Source organism: Drosophila rhopaloa, unplaced genomic scaffold (genome assembly GCF_018152115.1).
Source record: "Drosophila rhopaloa isolate 14029-0021.01 unplaced genomic scaffold, ASM1815211v1 contig_3, whole genome shotgun sequence".
In the NCBI taxonomy this organism is placed as follows: domain Eukaryota; kingdom Metazoa; phylum Arthropoda; class Insecta; order Diptera; family Drosophilidae; genus Drosophila; species Drosophila rhopaloa.
This window is the reverse complement of record NW_025335123.1, coordinates 21510520-21537384: the sequence shown is the minus strand read 5'-3', so window position 1 is coordinate 21537384 and position 26865 is coordinate 21510520. Positions and strand designations below refer to the sequence as shown.

The 26865-nt window shown below is 39.2% G+C and overlaps 2 protein-coding genes across 2 annotated transcripts; one reads left to right on the top strand and one right to left on the bottom strand.

Moving 5' to 3' along the window:
- The first annotated feature begins 2914 nt into the window (after positions 1 to 2914).
- On the top strand, positions 2915 to 26734 carry LOC108039334 (lachesin). Its single transcript, XM_017116295.2, has 9 exons — positions 2915 to 3094; positions 11072 to 11181; positions 11530 to 11715; positions 13471 to 13571; positions 16240 to 16331; positions 16413 to 16541; positions 23772 to 23891; positions 24725 to 24895; positions 25457 to 26734. Exons 1-9 carry the CDS (start codon positions 2989 to 2991, stop codon positions 26110 to 26112), a joined length of 1671 nt encoding a protein of 556 aa, XP_016971784.1. The 5' UTR covers positions 2915 to 2988; the 3' UTR covers positions 26113 to 26734.
- LOC108039333 lies at positions 22446 to 24497 on the bottom strand. Its single transcript, XM_017116294.2, has 2 exons — positions 24384 to 24497; positions 22446 to 23221 (listed from the first exon to the last, which is right to left on the bottom strand). The coding sequence occupies exon 2, from the start codon at positions 23199 to 23201 to the stop codon at positions 22854 to 22856; it is 348 nt and encodes a 115-aa protein (XP_016971783.1). The 5' UTR covers positions 23202 to 23221; positions 24384 to 24497; the 3' UTR covers positions 22446 to 22853.
- Positions 26735 to 26865: the final 131 nt, after the last annotated feature.

The following is a 26865-nucleotide window of genomic DNA, read 5'->3' as shown; positions in this document are numbered from 1 at the left end:
TTAGCTTTAAAACTGAGTACGCAAACCCTCAGCAACTATATATAAAATTATACAAGAATACCATTTCAAATAAAATATGGTTTATCGCAAGACACATCTATATTTTCACCACAAGCACGGAATGTATATACCTTGCCCCATCCTCTTACAGGATATGCCAGGATATTATAGTCGCTGCATACTTATTACAGCTCCAGCAGGTGTCTGCCAGACAAGGACAAAAGGGGGAGTTTTTCAAATTCAAAATTCACACACACCTGGCCCCATCTTCGCCCAGAATTTTCCCTTTTGTGCGGGGTACTTGGAACACGAGTTTTAGAAACAAAAGTTTTGGTTTTGGTTTCTTCGTTGTCCCAGAAGTTTTTCTGGGAAAAGTGTAGGGAAAGGAGCCGGATTAGTTAACCATGTGTGTTGGTGTGGACATATTTGTGCCCATTTGTATAGGTGTTAATAATCCCGAAATTAAATTGGGGCTTTGAAACTGAGATCTGGAAAGTCTTTTGTTTAAAATGGCATTGACTAGAAGTAAAAAACAACTAAGTTTTAACTCTATTAAAATGACAATATAATGTATTTATTTTTTAATAATTGTATTGTGTAGAACTAATTTAACGCTTAATGCAAATAATTAAAGAAAAGAGAAATAAAGAGAAGAGAAGCAAAAAGTTAGTTCCATAAAATCAATTACAAGATTAAAATGTTTTTTAAGGAAACCAAATTAGGATAATCAGCATCTGATTTAACTAAAACCTCTCATCCAACTTTTCCCTCATGCATCCTGTGATTTTCAGCTTTTTCTGTGGATAATTGCTGAAAAGTTTTCGTCGTGGCATTCAAAGAATCGCACTTTGATTTGTTGCAGCGAATTTCAGCTGATGGCGGAGCAGCTGCAATTCATTTAAGCGGATCGGGTGGTAAAAATTGCATAATGGTATAATTATGCCTTACCATTTCCCCGCTACCCCGCTCCCCCGCTCTCCCTCTCCCACCACTCATCTCCAAAACTCAGAGGCGTAATTGAGTTATTTAGCGGAAAAGTTGAAGACACTATCCACAATTTAAGATGACTGGCATTCGCTGACAAGTTAAATACGCAGCCCGCACATCCAGAATCTACCGTCTATTGGATAATTAAGCCACTTTGTGGCAGCTTTGACAGCCCTGACTTTGGCTCCTGTCACATCCTGGCCAAGGATGTGCTCCCCCAGCGGTTTGGCGACGCCTCCGAGGACCCAAAAAACTGACAGTTAAAGTTCAATTAAATTCCAGTGCAATCTTCCTATTTTCCCCGACATTGAAATATTGAAAATTATGTCAATTGGGATTTCGATTGGGATTGTGTCGCCTGCTTATCTGACAGAATGCAGAATGCAATTCGAAACTTTTTCCGCCCGTCGTTGGGAAAGTTGCTCCTTTCGATGGCCAAAAGGAAATTGGGTGGTGCGAGTTGGGCGGTTGATCAACCACCGAATGTCAGCTGGAGGCCAGTTGGAAACGGACAACTTATGAGTGTTTCGGGGAAAAGTAATTGGCATGAATATGCGAAAACCGAAAATGATTTATATAGATTTACAGAGGAGTTTACAGATCAATGAAATTAAACATAAATTGATTTAATTGGTAGTTAAATAAATATTTGGATAGAAAGTCCAGTGCTTAAATAAAGCACAAACCATCTTTACGCTTATTTCATATTTAAACATTTTTTATACGTACAAATTAATCGTTTTCTTAGCAGCTGAAATGTCTTTCTTCATATTTTTCTATTTAACACAGAGACCGTAATTAAGCGCAATTTTCAATTATAAACGTCACAAATAAAACTGTTTTTTATTTTGTTACAAAAATATATAAGAATCTGACAATTTGGAAAACAAAAAAACGGATCTCAAATCATTTTAAAGACAGGGCTTCCTTAATAGAAGCTTATCAGTCAAGGTTCGGAGAAAACTAGAGCCACTATCTAAACTAGTTACTTTCCATTGGGGTTAAAGCTATTGATAACTATTATACACCTAGCTTCTGCTTATTAGAACTAAAAAGAGGTCCTAATCAAATCTCTGCAAACAGAGTGTTGGAAAAATGGATCAGGTAACATGTTACCAGCTGATTGCTTCTTGGGATGAAGGGATTTTAACACAGTTAGGATATAGCAAGGTCCCGCATTTATGATCTAGTATGTCAGCACTGTACTAAAATTAGTGACCCTACTAAATTGACCCTCGAAACTCCCGGGTCCCAGTAACCTGTCGCAACCTCCAGCTCATCCGAGCTGGCGCCTGTCATGCCACTTGGTTGTTGTGGCCGCAGGAGATTCTGGCAGGCGGTGGCCAAATGCCACCACAGCTTGTAGCAATTGTCGTACCATTTGTCAGACGAATGCGGACGACACTCCTCCTCCGAAGGACACGGCGCCTGCGCCGCCAGGACAGCCCCCCCGCTGGCGCCATCGAGTCCTGCGTTCCACCACGTGCCCGCCATGTGGATCGCGTTCGGCACATGGTGGACGGCGTTCGATTCGAACATCCACTTCGACAATTGGCAACGAGCGTTCGTCAGCAAGACATTCGGGGCGCCACTTCGGTTTTACAGTATCCAACGGCTAACGGTTACGACCGTGCTTCGTGTCGCCTCGTCCCGAGTTCGTGTCCCTTCGCCGCCGAAGGTCCCTTTCGTGTTCGCTCGTTCCGGAGGCTGCAGGATGGCCATTTCGACAGCTGCATCTTCAGTTGATCAACGTCGGCGCTGTCGGCTGGTTGAAAAACGGTCAAACGGAATTCGAATCCTGTCGCAAGCCTCTGCCAGCGTCGCTGCTTACACGGCAAACTCGCGTTGTTAAAAAATTGATTAAAAAAAATTTAGTTAAAAATATAAAAACCTTGACCACATATACATTGAAGTGAATATTTTTTTGAATTTTTTCTGTGCAGTGAAACTGTTCTGTTCGCGTGCCGATCGCAAATGTCGTTACGGAATTGTTGATACCAAATGCGAGTCACGGCGAAACGGTTATTTCGGAATTCTCAACTTGCCAAGTTTGATCGGAATGGCAAAATGCTGATTCATCTGTTGGTCGTCGTTTCGCTCATGGAAGGTAAAAGGATTGAAAGTATAACAAAAGCAAAACGCAGATGAGTCAAAAGAGTCGTTTCAAAAATAAAATAAACTCTAAACAAAATGTAGATTGTTTTTGTCAGCACTTCCATTTATTTTATTTTTGAATATTGTTCACATAAAATTGTTGTATAGGTCGTAAGTTTTTTTACTCTAATAACATCAAATTGACTTGGCATGTCGTACCTCGATCAAAACCCTGGGATATGGTGATCGAATGTTGAAATGTTATACCTCGTTGAATTCGTACCAAAATTTCTAATCCAGAGGCATTTACAGCTTTTTCGTAAAATTTTTGAAAAAATTATGATGAAAACCTCACGAAAAATGTGAAATGTGAAAAATTGGACTTTTAACCATTTTTCGCTCAAAAATATCAGTATTTTTAATATAAAAATGCTAATAATTGTCCAATAATGGAATGCCATACCTTGTTGAACTCGTAACAAAATTTCCAATCGAACTGCATTCACAGCTTTTTTTGTAAAATTTTCGAGAAAACTTATGATGAAACCTCACGAAAAATGTGAAATGTGAAAAAATGGGATTTTAACCATTTTTCGCTTAAAAATATCAGTATTTTTACGATCACAACGCCAATAATTGTCCAATAATGGAATGGCATACCTTGCTGAACTCGTTACAAAATTTCCAATCGAACGGCATTCACAGCTTTTTTTGTAAAATTTTCGAGAAAACTCATGATGAAAACCTCACGAAAAATATGATATGTGAAAAATTGGGATTTTAGCCATTTTTCGCTCAAAAATATCAGTATTTTTACTATTACAACGCCAATAATTGCCCAATAATGGAATGGCATACCTTGCTGAACTCGTTACAAAATTTCCAATCGAACTGCACTGACAGCTTTTTTTGTAAAATTTTCGAGAAAACTCATGATGAAAACCTCACGAAAAATATGAAATGTGAAAATTGGGATTTTAGCCATTTTTCGCTCAAGAATATCAGAATTTTCGCGATAAAACTTTGCGCCTTTACATTGTTGAACTCGTTATAAAATTTCCACTGGAGTGGCAATTTCGCAAAAATTTTATAAATGAAAAATGGCAAAATTGGCACAAAAAAAACCGTTAATAATAAATTGGCTATTAAATAAATTAAATAAAGCTTGGTGGCTGTATAATTAAGGGCGATGCCATTTGAGAAATCACAATTTTAAATAGTTTTTGTTGGTAATGTTTTCCTGCGGCAAAAAGCAACCAGAGTATTGATGCATTTGATGAGGACTTACGGGAGATATCGGAGGCTTATCGGGTGCTTATCGGGGCCACTCTCCGCCTGAGTGCAACCCTGTAATCAGTGTTGTGCAGCGACGAACAGGAAACGGACATCGGACGGACGGACACATACCGGCGGCCAATTGAACGCAAACCGACTTGATAATTGTTTCGCCGTAATGTGAGTCTATTAAACCCTCTGCTGGAGAGCGGGAAAATCGGAAAATCAGGCGATTAATAACTGCTGGAGACTGCTTAATGCACTGTCATGGCTACCATTCTGCATTCCGCATTTCGCATTTTGCACATGGCATTGTTGCCATTGCCAATTGCCATTTGGCATTAAAACGTATAAATAACAAACAAATAAATAAATAAACAAAAGACAACGGGCTACATCGAAAACTGAACACTGGCCATTCAATGGCGATTTAATTGACTCACTCATTCCTTACATTCACATCCACATTTACATTTTCAGAGCTGATCCTTTTGATATCGTGATTCCTGCAAAATCGGTTCAAAGGGATTGTACTGTACAATGTAGCGAATATATAAAGCGGCTTGAAAAATATTTAATTCAACATTTTATGGTGCAAGCAACTGCCAATTGCTAATTTAAAAAAAAAAGTATTTTTACTGAAGTACTTAAAAATGAAATAGATCAGCAAATATTTTTATATAATTGTATTTTGCTAGCTGTAGAAACTAAAACATAAGAAACATAAAATTGGGTAATGACTTAAGATTAAAATGTTTTTACAAAAACAACTTCCAATAGTTGCATAATTTAAGAATACACTGTCTACTCGCTGAATCGTGCGCACATATTTCCCGACTCATTTTAATTGTGTAAAAATTATGTTTTCACCTGCCCAGCTTTTCCGCCTCTCCCCGACTTTCCCCCGATTCACCCTCACCTGGCCGGCGGTGATTGCCTGCCCGTCGTCTGATAATTGTAAAAAATGAAGTGCCAAATTGTTCACGTCGGCGCGACAATCACAAATACTTTCCTTTCCCGCATTAAATATTTACAGCGCCGTTATTGTTTGCGCTTCGTTCTAAAAACAGTTGGCCTTTTGTTTTTATTCCCCAGCGAATGCGGTTAAATCGTATCATTAATTTTGATTTGCCCGGAGCTTTCAATGCTCCGAGGTAGAGTTTTCAGAAATCGGTAGGGGAGTCATTAATTTAATGGATAGTAAACCAAACTTATTTAGAAATCAGCTACAATACAAGTCCATTAAAATTTAATAGGCAGGCCACTACTTATAACTATGTTGTTAGATCAAGGCAATGCTTGAAAGCGGATGTGAATTTAATGGGTCCTTGCTTTTATACACAATATTTTAGATTTATTAAAATGTGGAAGCCGCTGGTTAAAACTAACTGGAAAACCATTCACTAGTAAGCTAAACTACTTTTGAAATGGAATATTAATTTTAATAGTCACCAACAAAATAAGATAATAAATATATTTTAAATATAGTTTCAAGCTCTTTGGTTCTCCGAATTTTGAATATCAGAGATACAACTATTTTTAAGACAAATAGATCACCATAAATATTTATAAATATTTTTGTTGAACGCTTAAACGTCAATTCAGAACTGATGGGAACACACATCGCATAAGCTCGCAGCTTTTTGGATCTAAATCTATAATTTTACATGTGTCAATGGGCGTTTTGCTGGCGTGACTAAACCCACTGGTAAAACCCCAGAAAGTCCGACTAGTAGCACAACTATTCCCATAAAGTTGATAATTATGCACGGTCGTGGCCCACGCTTCGTCCCCGGACCGCATAAATATTAAATACATGCAGATGTGCATATTTAAAGCACTTAAATCACGGCAAACAATAATTCCCATGCGACGATAATGCTGCAGATGGGTATGTGGGATGTAATGGCAGCTGATAATGATAAACATAAAAGTGAAAATAATTTTCAATTACAGCAACATTAATAACCGATAATAATCCTAAGCAAATATAATGTGTATGTGCGTGTTTGTTACTGTGTGTGCATATCAATGATATGCAAATTAATTGCCAAATAGGACACCGCCCGTAAGACCACCCATCGCCGCCCACCCAAATCCACCCACCGGATGTGAAATGTAAGCTAAACCGCAATATGGCCAAATGGCGGGAGCGAGATAGCGCCATTAATGGCCATTTTGTTGCTGTCCCCCGGGTGACTTAATTGATACCAACAACTCCGGCAGTAACCATGATTTTTATACTCCCATACACGGATAAAAACAGAACAATATAAAATATCTGATGGCAATTAGAACTTCACATTGTCCATTTTTGTTATAATGCTTTTTTGCAAACCCCAAGTATAATAATACTTTTTGAATAGCAACTGTATTATTATCATATAAATAGAATATTAATAAATTATATTTTGGTACTACAACATAAAGTAAATATATATTATAAAGTAAAATTGAAAATATCATTAGGTGAAATCGTTTTTGTCTGTGTATATACATTTATTTATTTTTTTAAGTTTCAACTTTTCACTGCCTTTATCCTGCATTTGTTCACGATTTTTTCGTTCTCGGTTCTTCGGCTTTTAGCGCCTGCGGTCAGCGGCAAAAGCGGCAGACGGAGTCACTAGTTTTTTCCCTGTGATGAAAAGTTGCTCCATGCCAAAAAATGCGCGTAATTTGTAATTAATTATATGTGACGCCCAAGGAATAAAGCCCGAAAATGGGTTTGAAAAAACCAAAGGTTGAAGTTGCAGATATTCAAAAGGATTAAATGTCGAATTGGAAGCTTATTTATTTAAAAGCAGATAAAAAGCGAAAAATATTAAATTTGGAATTTAATATTTTAAAAATGTATTTACAGCTATATAGCTTAATAAATTGTTACACAGAACCACCAAAAAATTGTATATTTCCTAAACGAACTTCACTTAATCCTAAATAATATTGAACAATTTGGAAGATTCTCCCGCCTTCCCTTACTAAAACTTGGTCAATTAAAGGAAAACCCTTTTCAAAACACAAAAAAAAATATAACACAAAAGTGTGAAACAGAAATCAAGACACAATTAATTGCTTGACATTTGTTAGGGGGAAAAAGGGAAAAAGGCGAGAAATTTAAATTGAATTTTTGCAGGGGGAAAAGTGAGTGGGAAATTGGCAGTAGTTCAGCCGACGACGATTTGTAAAAATGCTAATTTCAATGCCAGCCGACAGTCATTTGCAGGCATCTCCTTATTTTTTCTCCTTTTTTCTTTCGCCTCCAAAGTCATTTGTTTGTCTTAGCTAAAACTTGACTTTAAGGCAGAATCTGGTTTCAGTTTCAGCTCCTGTTTGCTGCATTTAAGTTTGGTGTCTTTTGGGTCTCAGAATCCCACACTGTTTGCCTTTCAAATTTGCCATTATCACCTATCATTGGTGCTTTGCAACTGGATTTGTGGACCTGTCCAAGTGTGAGGCCATAAAAAACGGACGGCCAAGGAAAAGGTGACACCGTACACTGAGCTAAATTCAAAGATAATGCAATGCTTTCGAAGTGCTTAGACTGGCCATGTATTCAAAACACACGCATAGCTTTGCTTGAAATATATACACTAGATATATAATTTTCAGACCTCCAAGATATATAATTTTCGGACCTCCAATTCGCGCACTTCTTGACCTATTAAAACCGATTTCAAAATGTTATATCTCTGGCCCTCTAATAAGGATTATTTGTGTTGCCTAATTATTTGTTCTTATGTCTTGTCGGCGATCCAAAACTGTACTTTTATAGCTCATAATCTGATTTCAAAGAGTATTACTTATCAAAGTTAGTAGTCTGAACGGATTTGAATTGGAATGCGTGAATAAACGTTTAATAAAAAGCTATATAAATTAAGTTCCTCGTTTTGAATTAAACTTTTCTCGGTGTGCAGAAATCAGAGTTTTCGGTCGCCAGTCCCCACTGTCATTCCCATGCAGATTGGCATCTTTGTATCGCCCGTAACCGAGTCGTGTGTGTGTGTGTGTGTGCTTACCTTGCCACCCACATATATAAGACACCCCAAAAGCCCAGCCAAAACTAATACGTTTCCTTTGCTTAACTTTTTGCCAATGTCCTTAGCCATAAATTTGCTTCGGCAAATCCTCATTGTCGTTGTGTGATTTAAACTTTTTCCCGAGTAAATGCGAAAATGCGAAAGGGAGCCTCGGGATGTGAGCCAAAAATTGACAAGACTCCAAATGGTGGAGCCGAAAATTGAAATGAAGGCGGAGATTTATGAGGCGGGGGACCTGGATTTTGAGTGGACCAAAGTCGGGGGTTAATTGACTCTGGCTTGGCTTCGGAAAATGCCAGGCAGAAAGGCTCCAAGGAGGCTGACCCACGACCAGAAGTCAGGCCAAAGTTCACAAACAACCGGGTGGATTGAGGTGGGGGAGAGGGGGAGGGGGGGTATGGGGGCTTGAGGACCAGTGACAAGTTCATTGGGATTGGCACAATGCTGGAGAACATCTTCGCCTGCATGCAGACTCTACGGCAGATTGACAAACAAGCCGCAGTCAGCCAAGCAGCAACAGCATTTGCCATTTGCCAGGGGGACGGGGGGACGGGGGGTTGCCGCAGGCCAGGCTCCACTGTACAGTGCGCACCCACAACACTGTGGCTTTGGGGCGTCACCTACCCGCCCGCCCACTTGATGCCAAATCTCAGACTTTACTATTCCATCTGCTGCACTCAGAACTAAGTCCAATGAATTTATTTATTTAACACCACACTAAATCATTTTCAAAATTATTTAAACATTACAGCTAAATTTCAGTTATTTCAACAGTGAATCTATAATTTTCTAAGTATAACAATTAAATTAGAATGTATACAGCTACAGTTTCCGATTTATTTACAACTAAAATTTCTGTCTTCAAAAACTTTACATTGCCCTAAAATTAATAATTAAACGAATAAATTCTGTAGGCTAAACTCCTTACCACTTTGCTTTATTGATATTGTATTTAATATAATAACATTTATAATATTCCTCTGGTCAATAGTAGATTTCTAAATTGTATTGTTTATTGTGATTTCCAAAAGTCCATAAATTCAGCAATAAAATCTTCAATGAAAGGCATCCATTGGCCGCACACTTTAAACGTGGCCATAAATTTAGTTTGTTAATTCAGCCTTTGTTCTTTACGGTAAAATCAACATTGAATTCGCCAATAAATCAATAATGAATTCAATCAATTCGATCATGAATTAAATGCATTGCAGCAATTAATTCACCAATGAATTTCTTCGCTTGCCCAAATAAACTTGCCGGAATATATTTTTAGCTTGTGGCCGGCAAGTGGATTATCCAGATTATCAACTGTAGAAGTAGAAGTAGAAGTTCCTGGGACTCCGTTTTGCATTTGGCAGGCACTGGCACACAGTCACCGAAAGTGCGATAAATCATGCCTTTGGCCAATTGAGTCAATTCAGCACATTCCTCAGCACAGCACATCTCGTCGTGCAACTTATATACGCATATATATTTCTACACACAATATTCGCCCCCGATTCCCCCGAAATCCGTTCGTGAGCCAACGGTACTGTCTATAAATATTTAAATTTCAAGTTTGCCAAAAGTTTTTTGCATGCATTACGATGATGTAGACGTCGGTGGAAAGGGGGGGAACGGGGCTATTCGGGGGATTTTGCGGCCAGGACAGCAGTCGTGCGTGGCTGCTGCTGTCTGGTGAGACCCTCGATCCACTCCGCCCATTATTCCCGCTTAACCTCCTTCGGTTCCATTATTTTTTGCATACCCCTCGAAGGGGTCACTTGGATTCCGCAGGAAGTCTATCACATTTTTCTTTCTCTTAATTATCCTAGAAATTTATGTAGTTCTTTTAAAAAATTTAAATTACTCCAAATTTAAGGATAATCAAGAGAACACAGAAATATTTTTACGCCAGTTCATGTATACTTTTATTTAGAGAAAGTTAAAAATTATATTTTACAGAATTCTCTTAACATTTGAATTCTAATTGTTTGTATTTACATAAATTACTATATAAAGTACAATAAATTACTATATAACAAACCTGAAGATTACAGATATTATTAATATTGATGGCAACCGATTGATTTCCAGAAAAAGTAGAGTATTTTTCCGGTTGACTATTTCACTACCACTTACGGATTTTTTCCTTTTTGCGTTTACGGCCTGGCAAACTTTTTTGCAGCACTTGCAAGTGAAATGTTTGATTTTCGATGATTCAATAAATTATTTATATTTGCGTGTGCCCCGTGCCACTAGCCGTATCCGTATCCGAATCCGCAGCCGTAGTCGTAGTTATACTCTTGCCCGGACTCCGGGATTCGTTTTCCGCAGAGTCGGAGTGCCGTAGTCGAAGGACCGGATGTCGATCTTCAATTAGCCGCCGCGGCTCTTTAAATTGTCTGCCGCCGGTCGTCTGGCACAGTTAAGTTGTTGGCAAGGCCGGAATGCAGTGGGTGGTGGGTGAGGATGGGTGGCTTTGGGTGGTTTTGGGGCACATTTAAAAGCGATAAATCACGGACTTTTTGGCAGGCGCAACATGGGAGGTGGATGAGGGATTTCAGGGGGGTTATTTTGGTGTGGGGGGCCTTGAATGCATTGCCAGTGAACTGGCGCGATATCATTAACTGCCACACACACACAAACATACACACACCGATGCACTCTAATCTCGCTCCTTTTTTTCGTCCTTGCAGCAATTGGCGCCTTTCAGCCGGAGTTCGTGGAGACCATTTCCAACGTGTCCGTGGCTGTCGGACGCGATGCAACCTTCACGTGTCACGTCCGACATTTGGGCGGCTATCGGGTAAGTCAACAGTAAACGGCACTACACTGCAAAAAAACTATTTAACTTATTAAAGTTAATAAGTGCTTAAATTTTTTGTATTTCACTTATATTAATTAAATTCTTCAAATGATTCCACATTACCTCTTTACACATAAAGGTTAAAGAAAGTCAAATATATTTTGTACATTTTCACAAAAATTAAATTAGTGAAAAAAGAACGGGAAATCTTTTTGAATTCTATATTAAATGCATTACAAACCCCTCATTAATTTGTACTGTAATACTTACTAATACTAAGCGGAATAATGTTATTTATTTAATATTTAGAACCTTTAAGTAATTTTATTTTACATCCCTTTCTTTAAGGTGGGCTGGCTCAAAGCGGACACGAAGGCGATCCAGGCCATTCACGAGAACGTGATCACGCACAATCCGCGAGTCACCGTCAGTCACTTGGACCAAAACACGTGGAACCTCCATATAAAGGCTGTTTCCGAGGAGGATCGCGGGGGTTACATGTGCCAACTGAACACGGATCCTATGAAAAGTCAGGTGAGGATATAAGTTATTAGTTATTATTTAGGATCTTTGCGTATACTTAATGTGAGATCGAGTTTGGAAGTAAATAACGCATACGCACTGCTTGTCGGTATATAAAATGAGATAAGTAAAATTAAAGAATTAAAATAACTACATGGGCCAACTAAAAAGGGATCCTATGAAGAGTTAGGTGAGGTTATAGGCTATTACATATTATTTAGGATCACTGCGTATACTTAATGTGAGTTCGAGCTTGGAAGTAAATAACGCATACGCACTGCATGTCGGTATATAATATAAAATGAATATATGTAAAATTAAAGAATTAAAATTGTTGGGCCAACTAAAAAGGGATCCTATGAAGAGTCAGGAGAGGTTATAGGTTATTACTTATTATTTAGGCTTACTGCGTATACTAAACGTGGGTTCTACCAAATAACGCATACGCATTGTGTGTCTATATATAAAATAAGATAAGTAACATTAAAGAATTATAATGACTACTCCAAGTGTCGTTCGCTTTTAAAAGTGTTAATTTTGTGTCCAATTTAGCAACGCCAAATTAAATCAGTGGAAAAGTATTTAATCTTTTCTTCATATTTTTCTCAAAAAAAATCTTCAAAATAGTTTTTTTTCTAATTTGGATTAGTTTTATAACCAGCTTTTCGATTCATATTTTATATTCATAATATTTGTGCGACCCCATTGCTTTTTGCACGTTGTTGTGAAAATGTTTTTCCTATTTTCCGATCCATTCTTTTCATGCGGCATTAAACGGTGAAGGAAAATGCGAATGCATTGAGCTGTTGTACTTGCCGTTGTTATTGTTTGTTTTCCGCCATTCCCACATATCCCCCCCCTCGATTTCCCACATTTTCCACCCACTTGTTCTGCTGCTTGTTGGGGAAAAGAAAGCGCAGCAAATCGAAAGCGAAAACTATGCGAAAGGCAGGGGGGAAAAAGGAAAATGTTGGGGCATATAAATTGGCAGCATCATGTACGCACACATACATAAATTCCGTATGGCTGTGCGGGTGTTTTTCGGCCGTGTGTGTGTGCGGGTGTGTCCGCTCACACGTACACTCGTGTGTCCAGCGAAGTGAAGTTTATGGTGCCAATAAAATGTATTTCATGCTTCCTTAATTTTTATTTGCACTTTTACGCTTTTCACAAAAACAACAACAGCAGGGTCAGAGTGCACCGTACTGCCGCCCCCTTTGGTCGCCCACCCCCCCTTTTTGTCCCAAACTATTCACCTTGGCTTAGTTTATTCTTAGTTTATTCGACATCACTTCGCTTTATTCACCAGTCGCCATATAAAACACTTTGCCGTTACTCCGCCTTTACGGGCCACTTGCATAATCAGCGAATTTTCGCCAAGTGTACACAGGGAAAAAATCTTAAGGATTATCGGGAGACTCCTCTTTGTTTATGCTTACAGATATAATATTATTTAATTTTTTTTAGGCTAAGTAATTAAAGATGCCACCTTCTATTTAAATTGAAATATACTTCTAAAGCCATCTACCTTTAATAAGTTAACTATAAATAAAATAATAAATAAACTTAATATACAATTAAGTTATAAACATTTGTTTTTTCAAAGCAACACTTACCAAAATATTAAGAAGGGCTTAGTTTTTCTCCAAGTGCACATTAGTGTGCATTTGTCCCCTTAGCAATTTGTGATAATTTAAGTAAGTGAAATGAAATCCGCTGCGTGCTAATGTTTTTGTGTCTTTCTCTCTTATTTTTTGGTACTTGCAGATCGGCTTCCTGGATGTCGTGATTCCACCGGATTTCATCAGCGAGGACACCTCCTCCGATGTGATTGTGCCGGAGGGCAGTTCCGTGCGATTGACATGTCGGTGAGTATGTACCGTGTATGGTTTTAGCTTCGGTTTTTATAATCCCGAAAACAATAAACGTTTTATCAAACTGAAGAAGAATTTAAAAGGTTTTTTGTTTATTTATTAAATAAATGTAACACCCATGTCTACGTGCTGAATAAGCATTTTAACCTTGTGCTTTTACAAAAACTTTACGAAGTCAAGAAAACTATTAAACTTATATGGATTTTTTATCAATTTAAAGTAAAATATTACATATTCTGCTTTAAAACTTATTGATGCTCAAAATCCACGATGTAAAACAGCTGAAGAAAATATGTGAACAAATAAAATGCCCCACATTAAAGTAGGATTTATTTGCTAAAACTTAAGAAATACCAATTTTAATTTCGACTTCGAGTGTTAAATGGCAGTTTTCTTTTTGCCGTTCTCCATCTTTCTTTCTCTCAACTTTCATTCTCTTTCGGTGTAATAATGTCAACAAATTAAGTGACACTTCATTTCTCTTGATTTAGCACCGAAACTCCTTGACTACCCTGGTGTTCAATCCGCTGGGTATGTTAGTTTTTTGAAGAAGTTAAGTCCCAGCAGGGATTTTACTTGGATTTGTATATGTATTTTGAAGATAGCCAGCCCTCATGGCCATTTTCCAAAGTCATTTCAAGGGGTATTATGGCATTAGGGTATTACCAAAAGGAGTCTCTAATTTGTGTTTGGGGTTTTAGAGGGTGGTTTTGGTGGCTGTTTTATGAACTTGACCGCAACCACGAAGTGTTGCTCTCTTTTTTTAGCGACTTAACCGCAAAATGATGAAACGATGGCGATAAGCGCGCTTTTCCCGCTTTTTCATGTGTGAATGTGCGAGTGGGGAAAGCTATTAGAGGGCTTGTCTGCGAATTTGCTCTTTGTTTTCTGTTCACTTTTAATGCCACTTAGTGCAAATCCCTTAAAATGAATTCAACTTTAGCGTAATGCACATTAAAAGCATCATCTAATAAACTTTAACAAAATGTAACCCTTGCTTTTGGGAGTTGTATTACATATATAAAATATAAATACTTCTACTCCACTGAAAAAAATGTTATGTAATGAAGTCTCTGTGTTGATCATTTTTATTTGACCATTGATTATTTTTTGATTCCAGACTATCAGTAAAATATTTAAAATCTTTCTTAAGCAAGTCATCTTTAACATACATTTTATGTTTGCCAAAGAAATGTAAACTTAAAATAAACCTAATAGATTTTCCCTATTCTTAAAACGAAATTCAGACATTGAAATTTCTTGCTGTAAAGTTAAAGACAAAACGAACCAAAGAAGGTCACTCAGCGAGGGCTTCTCTATGAGTTGTTGAATTAGTTGTTGGCCAACTGAAGTTTGCTTTGTCTGGCCGTCTTTGGGCCATGTAAATTGCATTTGGTTGGGCGAAAGAGGGACTGTCTTGGCCCGTCTAAACATGGCTAAGAAACTGCCGCTGACTGCTAACTGTTTTCCACCCACTTGCCATTGTGTTGGCCATGTGGGTGGTTGTATTCGTGTGGGTGTAGCTGTACGGCAGTATCTGTGTGCTAGCTGGTTTTCTTTTAGCCATTTTGCATCTGTTTGCGGCATCATAAAAATTTACCACACCCGTGTCTGGTTCGCTGTTGAACAACTGCTGTCTTAACACGCATTTCTCCTCGAATACCCTCTGTTCGAAAAGATCAATGGGTATATTGACGATCGCCCAGCCAAGGCCATCTGTTGCTCTTTTTTTCTCTCACGATTTATAAACTTAACACCCTTTCAATATAAATATTAAGCTCTTAAGTTATCAATCCCTAAATTCACAGTTTTATGTTTATAAATTATAAAATTTGAGGTGAGAAATATATTAACATTACAACAATGTTAAATTTTTCAGAAGCTTTCTTGATAAATCAACTATTCAAAGATTATTTTTATTTTTGGTTTGAAGCCGACTATTTTAAATTTTTCTAACTGCTTAAAAATTACTTATAATCAAATTTTCTATAAATTTAACTATTAAATTTCCAAACATATAATCTTTAAAATGAATTAGTGTTGTGTCGTCGATCAAATGCTTTTTCCGCAAATTTTCCAACTGCACCACACACTTAAGCGCCTGCTGGCTTCAAGCGTTTTGCCTGCCTGCTTTTCCGCTTTTCCACTTTTCCGCTCTGCCTTTGCATTGCATAAAAGTTTTTGCCCCAACTCGGGCACAATGGAGCCCTCGGCTGAAGCATCGTCATATTAAATTTAATAAGCCACTGAACTTGAATATTTCCCATTTGGCATCTCGGCACTTCCATTTGGCATTGGCCATTTTCCATTTCCCGTCATTATTGAGGGGGCGTGGCCATTTGGCTTATAGTTTATAGGTTCTTAAATGCTTTCCGATCTCTGGATCTCTTTTAAGTATTAGTAAAAATTCAAAAAAACGTGTTAATTGTATTATCTCAACAAAACAAAAGCATATATTTAGACATTTTCTAAAACAGTTAAAATAGCTTACTGATTTATATTGATTAGTCTTTGCCAACTAATACTTTTGTCATCTACACAGATGACCATTTTAAAATTAATATTTCTGTATAAGTCAGCTAATATGTAGTTGTCGCCTATGTTTGAAGAACCAAAGCATTTATCGAGCCCTTACTGTACCTTTGCTGCATTTCATTTACAGAGCCCGTGGATATCCGGAACCGATTGTCACCTGGCGGCGCGAAGACGGCAACGAGATTGTCCTGAAGGACAATGTGGGCACCAAGACCCTGGGTGAGTTGTCGACCGGCACTTCGGCGCTTTTCCGGTGGAAACTCTATTTGTTTTCCCCGCCCTTCCGCCTTCCTTTTGCAGCGCCCTCGTTTCGCGGCGAAGTGTTGAAGCTGTCAAAGATCTCGAGGAACGAGATGGGCTCCTATCTGTGCATCGCCTCCAATGGAGTGCCCCCATCGGTTTCAAAGCGCATCTCCCTCAGCATACACTGTGAGTATTTGCCCCCCCGTTCTGGCACTGCGCCATTAATTAGAGGAGCCTGCGGTTGGTCAACTCTTTTCCGTGTCGCTGTTGCATCCACATCCGCATCCCCATCCTCATCCGCATCCTCATCCGCATCCCATCACCTCATCTTCGCCATCGCCATCATGAACATCAGTCAACCAGCTTGGTTTTGGCCACAGCAGCTGTGGCGTTTATCTTACATTAAGTTCACACACTGCGAGAAATTGCGGTGAGAACTACCTTTTATATCTCCCTTTTGCTCATTACAAAAAATATGATTTATTTATAAAATATATTTGCTTTTGAGATAGATATTAAATAGAGCTAAATTTACTTTACATTTTTGTTCCACATCAATTTAATAATAAATAAAATGTTTTATTCTGATTTATCAAGTAAATTTATTAAATCAAATGACAAATAATTTAAAATTTAAATCTTTTCAATGATTTGCGCTTGAAATTTAAAACCTTTCGACAACAAATGAACATTAGCTCCAGTAAAATAATAATAAGTGAAAAGCAAATAAGTGTTATTTAATTCATAGACAATTTAAAAAATAATTGATAATGATATTAAATAGAAGTATGGTTAACCAAAATGTAAAGATATAATCTAGGGAAGTAAAAAGCCTTTATCATTTGAAATTGTTTTCCTCGGTGGACAGGAAGTGCTCTCCACCCGAGAAAATGCCCCGCAGTGCAAGGAAAATAGGAAAAGGTGCGGGGTGGTGTGCTAAAAGGCAAACGGCAGAAGACAGAAGACAGAAGGTAAACTCGGGTCCTATGCTCTATGTGCCGTGCTAACTCGATTGTCCTTGTTGTAATCCGTTTAAATCCTGTCACTGATACCGGGCATTACCTGCTCCGACTTTGCTTGTTGTTTTTTTTTTTTTCTGAGGGGTTATCTAGAGGAAGTTTTTTTTTTATTTTTCGGGTTGGGGAGGTGCTTTTTGGTGGGTCACAGCTTTTTTGTCAAACTGTCTGCAGCACGTGCTGCTTCTCCTACCATTTTTCGCAGCCCCCTTCTCCCAGTTTTAAGCCCCCCTTGGCCCCCATTTCCTTGTTGTTTTTTTTCGCCCTCCGTCTCTGCACTTTTGACTCTGCTGCCATGTGGCAGTTCACTCAATCATCAAGGCAACCAAAAAGGGGTGTGGCAATGGGGGTTTTTTGGGTGGCACTGCGTTTGTTTGTCCTGCCCCCCTCCCTCTCTCTCCATCTTGCATCATCCCATTTGTTTTTTGGCTCGTTTGCCAGTGCACCACCCCTTTTTCGGGTCCACCCTACGAGTTAGGTGGCAAAATCACGCCTTTTAACATTTTGACATTGTGTTAATGCGGTCTTTAAGTGGCACTACGTCCAAGTGTGAGGGGAAACTTTAACCCTGAGGGGAACTATGAAAAATAAGAGTAATTGAAAATGTATCTAAAAATACAGCCAGCCTTTAAGTGTTATTATTGAATTGCGATATTTTATTTTAACATTTTTTTAAAATTAATTTACACACTCGTGGAGGCCATAACTAGGCCAATCTAAATGTTGTAGTTAATGTTTAGTTATAATAATTCACACCATTCCATTCGGTAATATATATAAAGGTTAATCATTTCTGTATTGATTTGCAATATCAATAGACATTTTTTATTTACCATTGTTTTTACGGGGTATCACCGTGTGTGCTACCATTTGAGTTCAACTTTTCGGACCGCTTGTCAGCAGTAAACAGTTGCTGGTTAGCAGTTATCTTCGAGGAGCAGCCGAGGTGGAAACCTGGGAAAACTTTTTGATCAACTCGAGTGGCCCCCGCAGCTTACCCTTGATTTTCCCCAGCCCCACTTTTCCCACTTTTCCCCGTTTCCGGTGCGTGTTTACTTTTCCTGTTGCCATTTTGCAACAACTTCCTTGCAATTTGTTTGCCAAAGAGTTGCTGGGTGCTCTTTTCCCGGAAACTTTTGGCGGAGTCAGTTGCACGAGATGGTTCAGTTGCAAATGGCTCGCCGCTGCTGCAAGTGGCTGATAAAGGAGCACTGAAAACAACTAGGGGTATCAAAAGGAAAATTACAGATTTTTAAAGCAAAGAAACTAGCAAAAAACATTTTTGAATTGTGAGTTATTGTTGAAGTTTTGTTAGCTTGTATTCAAATTTTAAATTTTTTTATGTAATGCCTTTTCAATTTCTAAAAAATGGTGACTCAGACATCAACTTCTGGATAATTTGACAAAACGAAATCGGAATGGCGAGGTAGATTCTTCTTAAAGGCAGAGGTTGAACTCTCCATTAATCTGCATTCAAAATGGCTTAGTTTTTTCTAGCAGTGCACTAGCCTGCCACACTCCACATTTGGCGCTTCCGTTGCACTGTGCTTTCCGTTCGCCGCCCCATTAGGCGCTTCCCCTAATTAGCTGCACCTATGGGATGTGCAACAGGAACTGGTGGCGCTCCACATCCCGCCACCAACATGCAACATGCAACATCCCGCGAGCAGCATGTCGGTCGCCAGGCGAAACACTGCATCTTTAACCAGTCCGGAAATGCCGTCTTCATCTGCATTTTCACTCTTGGTCACGAGGCACGTATGCTTCACTACCTGCCACGCCTCCTTTTTCCTTCTCCGCCTCCGCCATGGGTCGTAAATCGAACACACAGAAAATAAATGCAGCAAAATGAGAAAAATCACGTACGTGCGAAAGCCACCGAAAAAATTCCGGAAAGGAAATGAAACCGAAGGATTTTGACCACTTCTCTTAGAGATCCGTTATTGTGGGGTTAAAAAACAACTAACCCTTTAAACACTGTGTTTCAGGGTAACAAAAAACACTTTTAAGCTCGAAAGCGATATTAAATCATTAAGAAAAGAAAAACAATTTCAAGGAGGGAAAAACTTTGAAAAACTAAATAAATGAAGTTAATTTATAGCCATGATTAAAAATTAATTAAAATTAGTTAACTTATTTTAAAGATAACAAGAAAGGAAAGCAAACTTCGGGCGGAGCCGAAGTTGATATACCCTTGCAGAATATTCTGTAAATTATATTCTCCAAAATTATTTATATGATGCATTCTTAATACTCATAAAAAATCCCAACTTCCCAACTTTAAAAACACCAAAGTTATGGCATTTCCAATCGTTCAGTTATATGGCAGCTACAAGATATAGTCGGCCGATCCTTATGAAATTTGGTAGGTCGGATTGATTGGCGAAAAATTAAACCCATAGATAATCCCAACTTTCTAACTTTACAAACACCAAAGTTATGGCATTTCCGATCAATCAGTTATATGGCGGCTATAGGATATAGTCGTCCGATCCTTATGAAATTTGGTAGGTCAGACTGATTAGCCAAAAATAAAACCCATAGAAAATTACAACTTCCGAACTTCAAAAACACCAAAGTTATGGCATTTCCGATCGTTCAGTTATATGACAGCTATACGATATAGTGGCCCGATCCGGCTCGTTCCGACTTATATACTACCTGCAATAGAAAGACAACTTTTGGGAAAGTTTCAAGCAGATAGCTTTAAAACTGAGGGACTAGTTTACGTAGAAACGGACGGACGGACAGACGGACGGACAGACGGACGGACAGACGGACAGACGGACAGACGGACATGGCTAGATCGACTCTCCTGGTGATGCTGATCAAGAATATATATACTTTATAGGGTCGGAAATGTCTCCTTCACTGCGTTGCAAACTTTTGACTGAAATTATAATACCCTCTGCAAGGGTATAATGAAAAGGTTATTTAAATACTATTATTTTTTTCATCATTTTTCATCAACTCTGTGCCCTCATTAAGAGGTCTTAAAGCCTTGGAACTCTATTCCTCTATTGAGCCTCGTCACTCTGGCAGCTCAGGCCCAAAACTATGCCCATGAAACGCACTGTACGCCGACTAGCAGCTTACAGCACGCATGAGTTCAGACTTTTTGTCACCTTCGACCAACTCAAGCTCTCCAAAAACAATTGCCCGAAATGCGAGTCTGCTGCTGCAGATTGCTGGGAAATTTTTGGGTGAAAACTGGATATGCGGGGAAGGGCGGCTGGGCGGCGGGGCGGCTGGGCAGCAGGGGGCGTGGCAGGAGTGGCAGCAGCTGACGACGTCATTAGTGCATATTTGTGGCTTTGTTTGCCGCAAAACGGAGCGAGCTACAGAGCAAAAGCACCTGGCCAAATGGCTGAATGGCCCAAAGGTGAAAGGTGAAAGGTTGAAAGGTGGCCGTTGGCCAGGCAGGAACATGCTCAGAATAATCATTGCAAAATTGCAAATAGCCCAGCGAAAGTGCCGGGGGACTGCAGGTCCTTTATCCGGCATAAATGCACTGAGGATAGACCCGAAATGTGGCAGTTTCTAGGGAACCATTCCCCCGGTTCCGCGATCCACATATGGATTAAACCAGGGGCAGTTGACCAGCACGTCAGCCGGTCCGAAAACCACCTCGAACTCCAATGGACAGTGGCATCTTTGCCTCCTGCACTTAGATATTTGATTGAACTTCATTAAGACATTCGAAATCAATGTTTAACGTATATCAAAGTACGTTTTTAAGTTACATTTTTTAGTTATATACAATTTGAAGACTTTTAAACATTAATCATACAAAAAAGCTCGCACAAAAATTAGTAAATGTCACTAATTATATTGCACAACTTTTAATTAATTTAAAATATATTTATTTTAACAATTAAAGCATGCAGATAATAATTTATTGATAACTTTTGAAGTGTGCCTGGCAAAAAAGCAAAGTCGCCTCGTTATTTCATATGCATAAATGAAGTTTAAGAGTACTAACCACAAGCGGCATTAGAGATAGTTGATAGTTGGTAGTTGATGGCTGAGACAGAGCGCAGTCGGCCATGGAAATCAATTAAAATCCTCCGGCTGGGAAAGTCCTGTGCCAGGACAAAACACGGAGTTGCTCGCTGCAGGACCTGCAATCAACTATCAATGCACATGGCCACAAATGTCTCAAGGGCGGGGGAAAATAGACGGAGACAATGTGCAATCTGTAAGCTGTGAGCTGTGTGCTGTGAGCTGCGGGGGCAGGGTATTCGGTTTTCGGCTTTTGGTCCTCCGGCTGGTTCTACAAAACCACAAATTTTGGTCAGGACCTCCCCCCCCAAAATGCCAACCCCCCGAGCACCCGGCCTAAGTGACAATAAATACGAAAGTTGGGCCATCGGCAAAAGAGTTGTCAATGCAGCGTCCGACGCTCTCTGCATGAACTGCATTCTGATGAGCCCAGGAAAATGAGTGGGGAAAAGCGGGGGTCCTTCGGGGGAAGGCGGGAAAGCCAGGAGCGCACACCATCAAATTATGCCACAGTCAATTGGCCTTCAAGTGCGCCAGCCAACTTTTGTTCTGCTCTCAAAGGGAGTCCTTTTTGAATGCCTAATGGCTGCAAAATTAAAAGGTTCACAGATATAGTATACAGAAAAAAATAGCAGGTGAATTGAATTTGCAGTCATAAATCTTTTCATATACTTTTAACAAGTTGAAGTAGTATTACAACAAATATATATATGTGCAATTTCTTTAAAGTAAAGTTATCTTAATATATTGCAATATTTTTTGATTTAATTATTTAAGATCGTTTAGATTTCCACATCCCGAGATGGAACAATCCAATCGTAACTAAGTAAACTTTTATTAAAACCATTTATATAATTCTAAAAATGTTTTGTTCTGTGCTCCATTGTCTGCCTGCCATATAGATTTATTTCCTACCAGTGTCGCGTAATTTGGAACAGAAAAAAGGACAAATACACTCTTGTTAAAATAAGCACTGGGTAGAAATCCACATTTGCTGAGTCCCTTAACCCGAATTTTTGATTTGTAAATCGCCATGATATTGAAGTAAATATGGAATTGAATTCGTACACAGTTTTTGGTTTCACAGATTATAATTAATATTTCAAAATTTACAGTGTGAGGAAGAACAAAATAATCTTACAAATAATTTCATGGTAATGTGTATAATATATTACATTTAATACATTTGGTAATGATAAATGGTAATTTTTGAACAGATGTTCTAGAAAGAAATATATTTTATAGCAAATATTGTATTAAATATATCCAACTTAAAGGCTCTATTTAGATTTAGAATTTAAAAGAGCGTTCATTTCATTTTGAACAGATGTTATTTAAATGACCGCTTTGGTGAACGGTATAAAATTACAAAATATATAGATAACGTTGCAACGCACAAAACATCGTATTTTATGTGGTGGAGGGGTGATTTTGTAGGGCGTGTGCAGAATATTGGGGATCCACTAAATCCTCCAGGTTTTTAATGCGACTTGGGCACCACATTCCCGTCGTCCATGTCAGCCCCCTCAAGGTCAAGCTTGATCGGCGCCCCGTTCCGCACCTTGATGATCCCCCGCTTGTCGTCCTTGCGACCACGCCCCTTCAAGGACTTAACCGTTAGGCCCAGGACAACGCAGGCCACGGTGGCCGCGCCCACGCACATCAGCGCCTTGTGGGCGGGGCGCAGGTTGCCCAGATTGTTGCCCAAGTTGCTTAGGTTGCCCAGGTTCCCCAGTCCTCCGAGTCCTGAAAATCCGCTGGTTGAAAGTCCCGGCAGGAGGCCCAGCTGATCCGTCAAGTTGGCCAGGAATTTCGAGTAGTCCGACATCTTGAAATAAGTGATCAATACTGCCGAAAACAATTTTGCAAATTGGAATATTAGTATATATTAGTATATAGTATGGTATAACATACCATAAAATGTAAATTTGATATATACGGATAAAGAAATATAGAATAATACTTTGCCCTCAAGTGATGATATCTTACTTTATCAACAACCTTTTCCCAAAGGTCCTTTCTTATTTGTTAAAAATTATTTAAAATTAAATTCTAAAAACAAATTCCTTATTTTTGTTATTTATATCATTTCAATATTGCAATACCTATTTACCAAACTAATTAGCTCTTATTTTCTTATTTAAAAATATAATTTTCAATTAATAATTTCCGATAGAAAAGTATTTTGGGTAGAAAATGATATTTTGGCAAAAACCCCGACAGAATTGAAATGTCAGGATTATTCTAGATTGAAAATGGCCCTGATTAGTTGACCCAAGCGGCCTAAGAACCTCTGGGCTTCGATGCCAACCTGAGCCAATGGCCGATCGGCTGCAACATTTGTTTTATTTGGACACCTCTCAAGCCCCTTCCCTCCCCCTTCTCCGTCTCGTTGCAGTTCATCCGGTCATCCAAGTGCCGAATCAATTAGTCGGCGCACCACTTGGCACTGATGTCCAAATCGAGTGTCACGTCGAGGCCTCGCCCAAATCAATTAACTACTGGATTAAGGACACGGGTAAGTGTGTGCGAGTGTGGAGTGTGGAGTGTGGAGTGTCGAGACCCGTCTGCCGATATATATATATATATCTATATATATGGGCAGATATGTGGGTACATATATCTATGCAGATGTCGGGCTTCGGACCGAACGCATCATTACTTCAACATCGATTCGAAACGAATCGCTGGCATTGTCATTAGTCAGTTGTCAGATTGCGGCACGTTCGCTCGTTGCAGGTGGTGCAGTTCGGTGTTGCAAGTCGGGGATCCGGGGAAGCCCCTCTGCCCCGGAAAACACTAAATTTTCAAAGCCCTAGTATGTGTTTTTTGGGCCTCTTAGTCGTAGAATACACTGACATATTGGGTAGTTCGGTTTTAAGAAAACAAATATTTATCAGTCACTTTAAATTGTGGAGCGCATTTGTTTACTTATTACACAACCAAAATGCAAGTATTGTTTAACTATGTGTAAGGTAGAAATCGATGTCTTTAATAATTTTGCACTTACCCAATAGCAGAAGAAATAATCAAGTTAAAGCGAGTTAGTTTCACGGTAGAATTTCCTAGGGGAAATTTTTTTACTTTTTTTTTATATAGATTTTTCGAATGAAACTGGTTGTGATGTGAACTACAGGAGAAAATATAATGAAATGAGCTCTCTGCCTTGTGTGAAAGGTTGACGTTTGTCTGCCTTGGAGTCACAGCCTGCTTTTTATTTACAATTTGAATTTTTCGAATTTTGAACTAGGAAGGCTGTGAATTTCATTGAAGAATTAAAAACAAATATAAAATAGCTTTACAATTAGTAGATGCTGACCTCTATTTGCGTATATCTTAACCATCTATTAGGTGAGATGATTGTGACATCGGGAAAGTATCATGTCCAAGAGAGTTCGCAGTCCATGTACGAGACCAAAATGTCGATGATAGTCAGGAAGTTCCAGAAGGACGATGTCGGATCCTATCGCTGCATAGCCAAAAACTCTTTGGGCGAAGTCGACAGCAGTATCCGTTTATACGGTGAGTTTTTCAGCCCCTCAACGGATCAATGGGTAATATTTGCAGGCCTACAGTTGGGGTCAAGAAAATGGTGTGTCAGTGGATGATAAAACATGTTATGGACATATGTATCAAAACTAACCTACAAAGAATTCTTATGCCGTCAGTGATAAAAACCCATAAATTATATATATTTACACCTTATGAATTCATTTAAAATAAATCTTAATTACAGGTTTTTAAAAGGCTAAATATTTAAAAGTTAAATCACTTTCTGTTTTCATGGCATTATAAATGTTTGTTTAACATATTTGCTTATAATTAAAGAAATACCATTGTGTATTGGCTAATTTTAAATTATAAAAAAAATTTCAAGGATATATTGTACACAGTATATTAATATATTTTGACAAATATAAGAAATGTTTCCCGCTGACTCTGCTATTCACCCGACCGCCGCTGTAGTGCCGCGAATCCGCGAAATGGGACGTATTTGCACCTTTGTTTCAATTACATTTTCTCATTCGCTCCTTTGTTTTTCCGCCGTTTTTCTCTGTTTTTTTTTTCCTTGCTGCCTTTCAGAAATCCCCGGACCGAATCGTAATAAAAATCCGCTGAACGGCGGTGGAAAAGGGGGAGGTGGAGGGGGCGGATCTGCCGGCGGAAGCATGGATGCGGATGCCAATGACATTTTGAAGCAGAAACAACAAGTCAAAGTCACCTACCAGCCGGAGGATGAGGAGTTGCAGTACGGATCCGCCGAGGATTTCGAGGCGGAGGGCGGGGAGAACGGCGGATTGACACCGTTATCGCCGCACGTTTACTACACCAGCGGCAATAAACCGGCCACACATAAGCCGGGCAACTCCGGCGGCAATCAGCATCAGCATCAACATCAGCAGCACCACCATCACAACCACCACCACCAGCAGCACGGTGGCGGTGGGCCGGGGTCACCTGGCGGTGGGTCGGGGTCACCAGGTGGCGAAATGGGCGGCATCACACGTAAGCCCCCGCCCTATTACGGCGGCAATACGGAAGTGCGCGGCCCCATCGACAACAACGAAATGAGCTCCGGCTCCGGACTGCGTCGGGGTCACCACTCGCCCCTGCCCCTGCCCCTGCTCCTCCTCCCCGTCCTCCCTCTCATCCTGCCCAGGAGTTGGCACTGTCGACAGCCGCTCTTAATGGGCTTGTCGACGGTGTCTGGCCTCCTGCTCAGCCTCAGCCTCTTATAATACACAGTCTAATGGACTCTACCCAGCGCATTCAACAACAGACTCAACAATACATGGTCGCAACGAAGGAGTAGCTGGTCAGAAGGACTCTACAACAGGACACTCATCAACAACACGTTGTAGTGTTAAATACTCACTTTAAGGATATCAACAACACTTACACCATTACACACCAGAAAAAAAAAACCAATATGGTGGTGAGTAAAGTAAAGTCCAAGGGGCTGTATGCATTCACCAATCACTAGGCAACATTGTTCATCAACGCTCTCTGCGACAGAGTCAACAAGACATTTTTTTTATTGGTAAAAATCAATCTAAATAATTTAAAATTGTCGAGGAAAAAAACACACATTACTAGGTTTTTAATTCAAAGTCCAAGGGACTTTACAAAAACTCAACAACACATTCACCAACAGTCTCCAAAACACAAACTCTCAATCATAAAACACAAATGTTTAAGTATGTAAAAGTCCAAGGGACTAAACATTCAATCACACTTTCATCAACAGTCTCTGAAAGAAGTACTCTCAACCATAAAGTGACCCAACCATTTAAAAACACATGTTGTAGTAGCAAATGTTAAATTGTTTATAACATAAATGAAAAGCAAAAAAAAAAAACAGGGATGGTGTTTGGAGGCATCCATATTTAGTGAATGTATTAAGCGCATGAATTTCTAGTGTTACTGAAACATTTCCAAGGGGGTTGCATAGTTAAGTAATCACAGCTAGCTTAAGGTTAAGCGGTATCCAA

Coding starts and splice junctions, on each gene's coding strand:
- LOC108039334 (XM_017116295.2), top strand. CDS start 2,989: ATGCGAGTCACGGCGAAACGGTTATTTCGGAATTCTCAACTTGCCAAG. Junction 3,095..11,071: donor CGTCGTTTCGCTCATGGAAG/GTAAAAGGATTG, acceptor TCGTCCTTGCAG/CAATTGGCGCCTTTCAGCCG. Junction 16,542..23,771: donor CATCTCCCTCAGCATACACT/GTGAGTATTTGC, acceptor GTCTCGTTGCAG/TTCATCCGGTCATCCAAGTG.
- LOC108039333 (XM_017116294.2), bottom strand. CDS start 23,201: ATGTCGGACTACTCGAAATTCCTGGCCAACTTGACGGATCAGCTGGGC.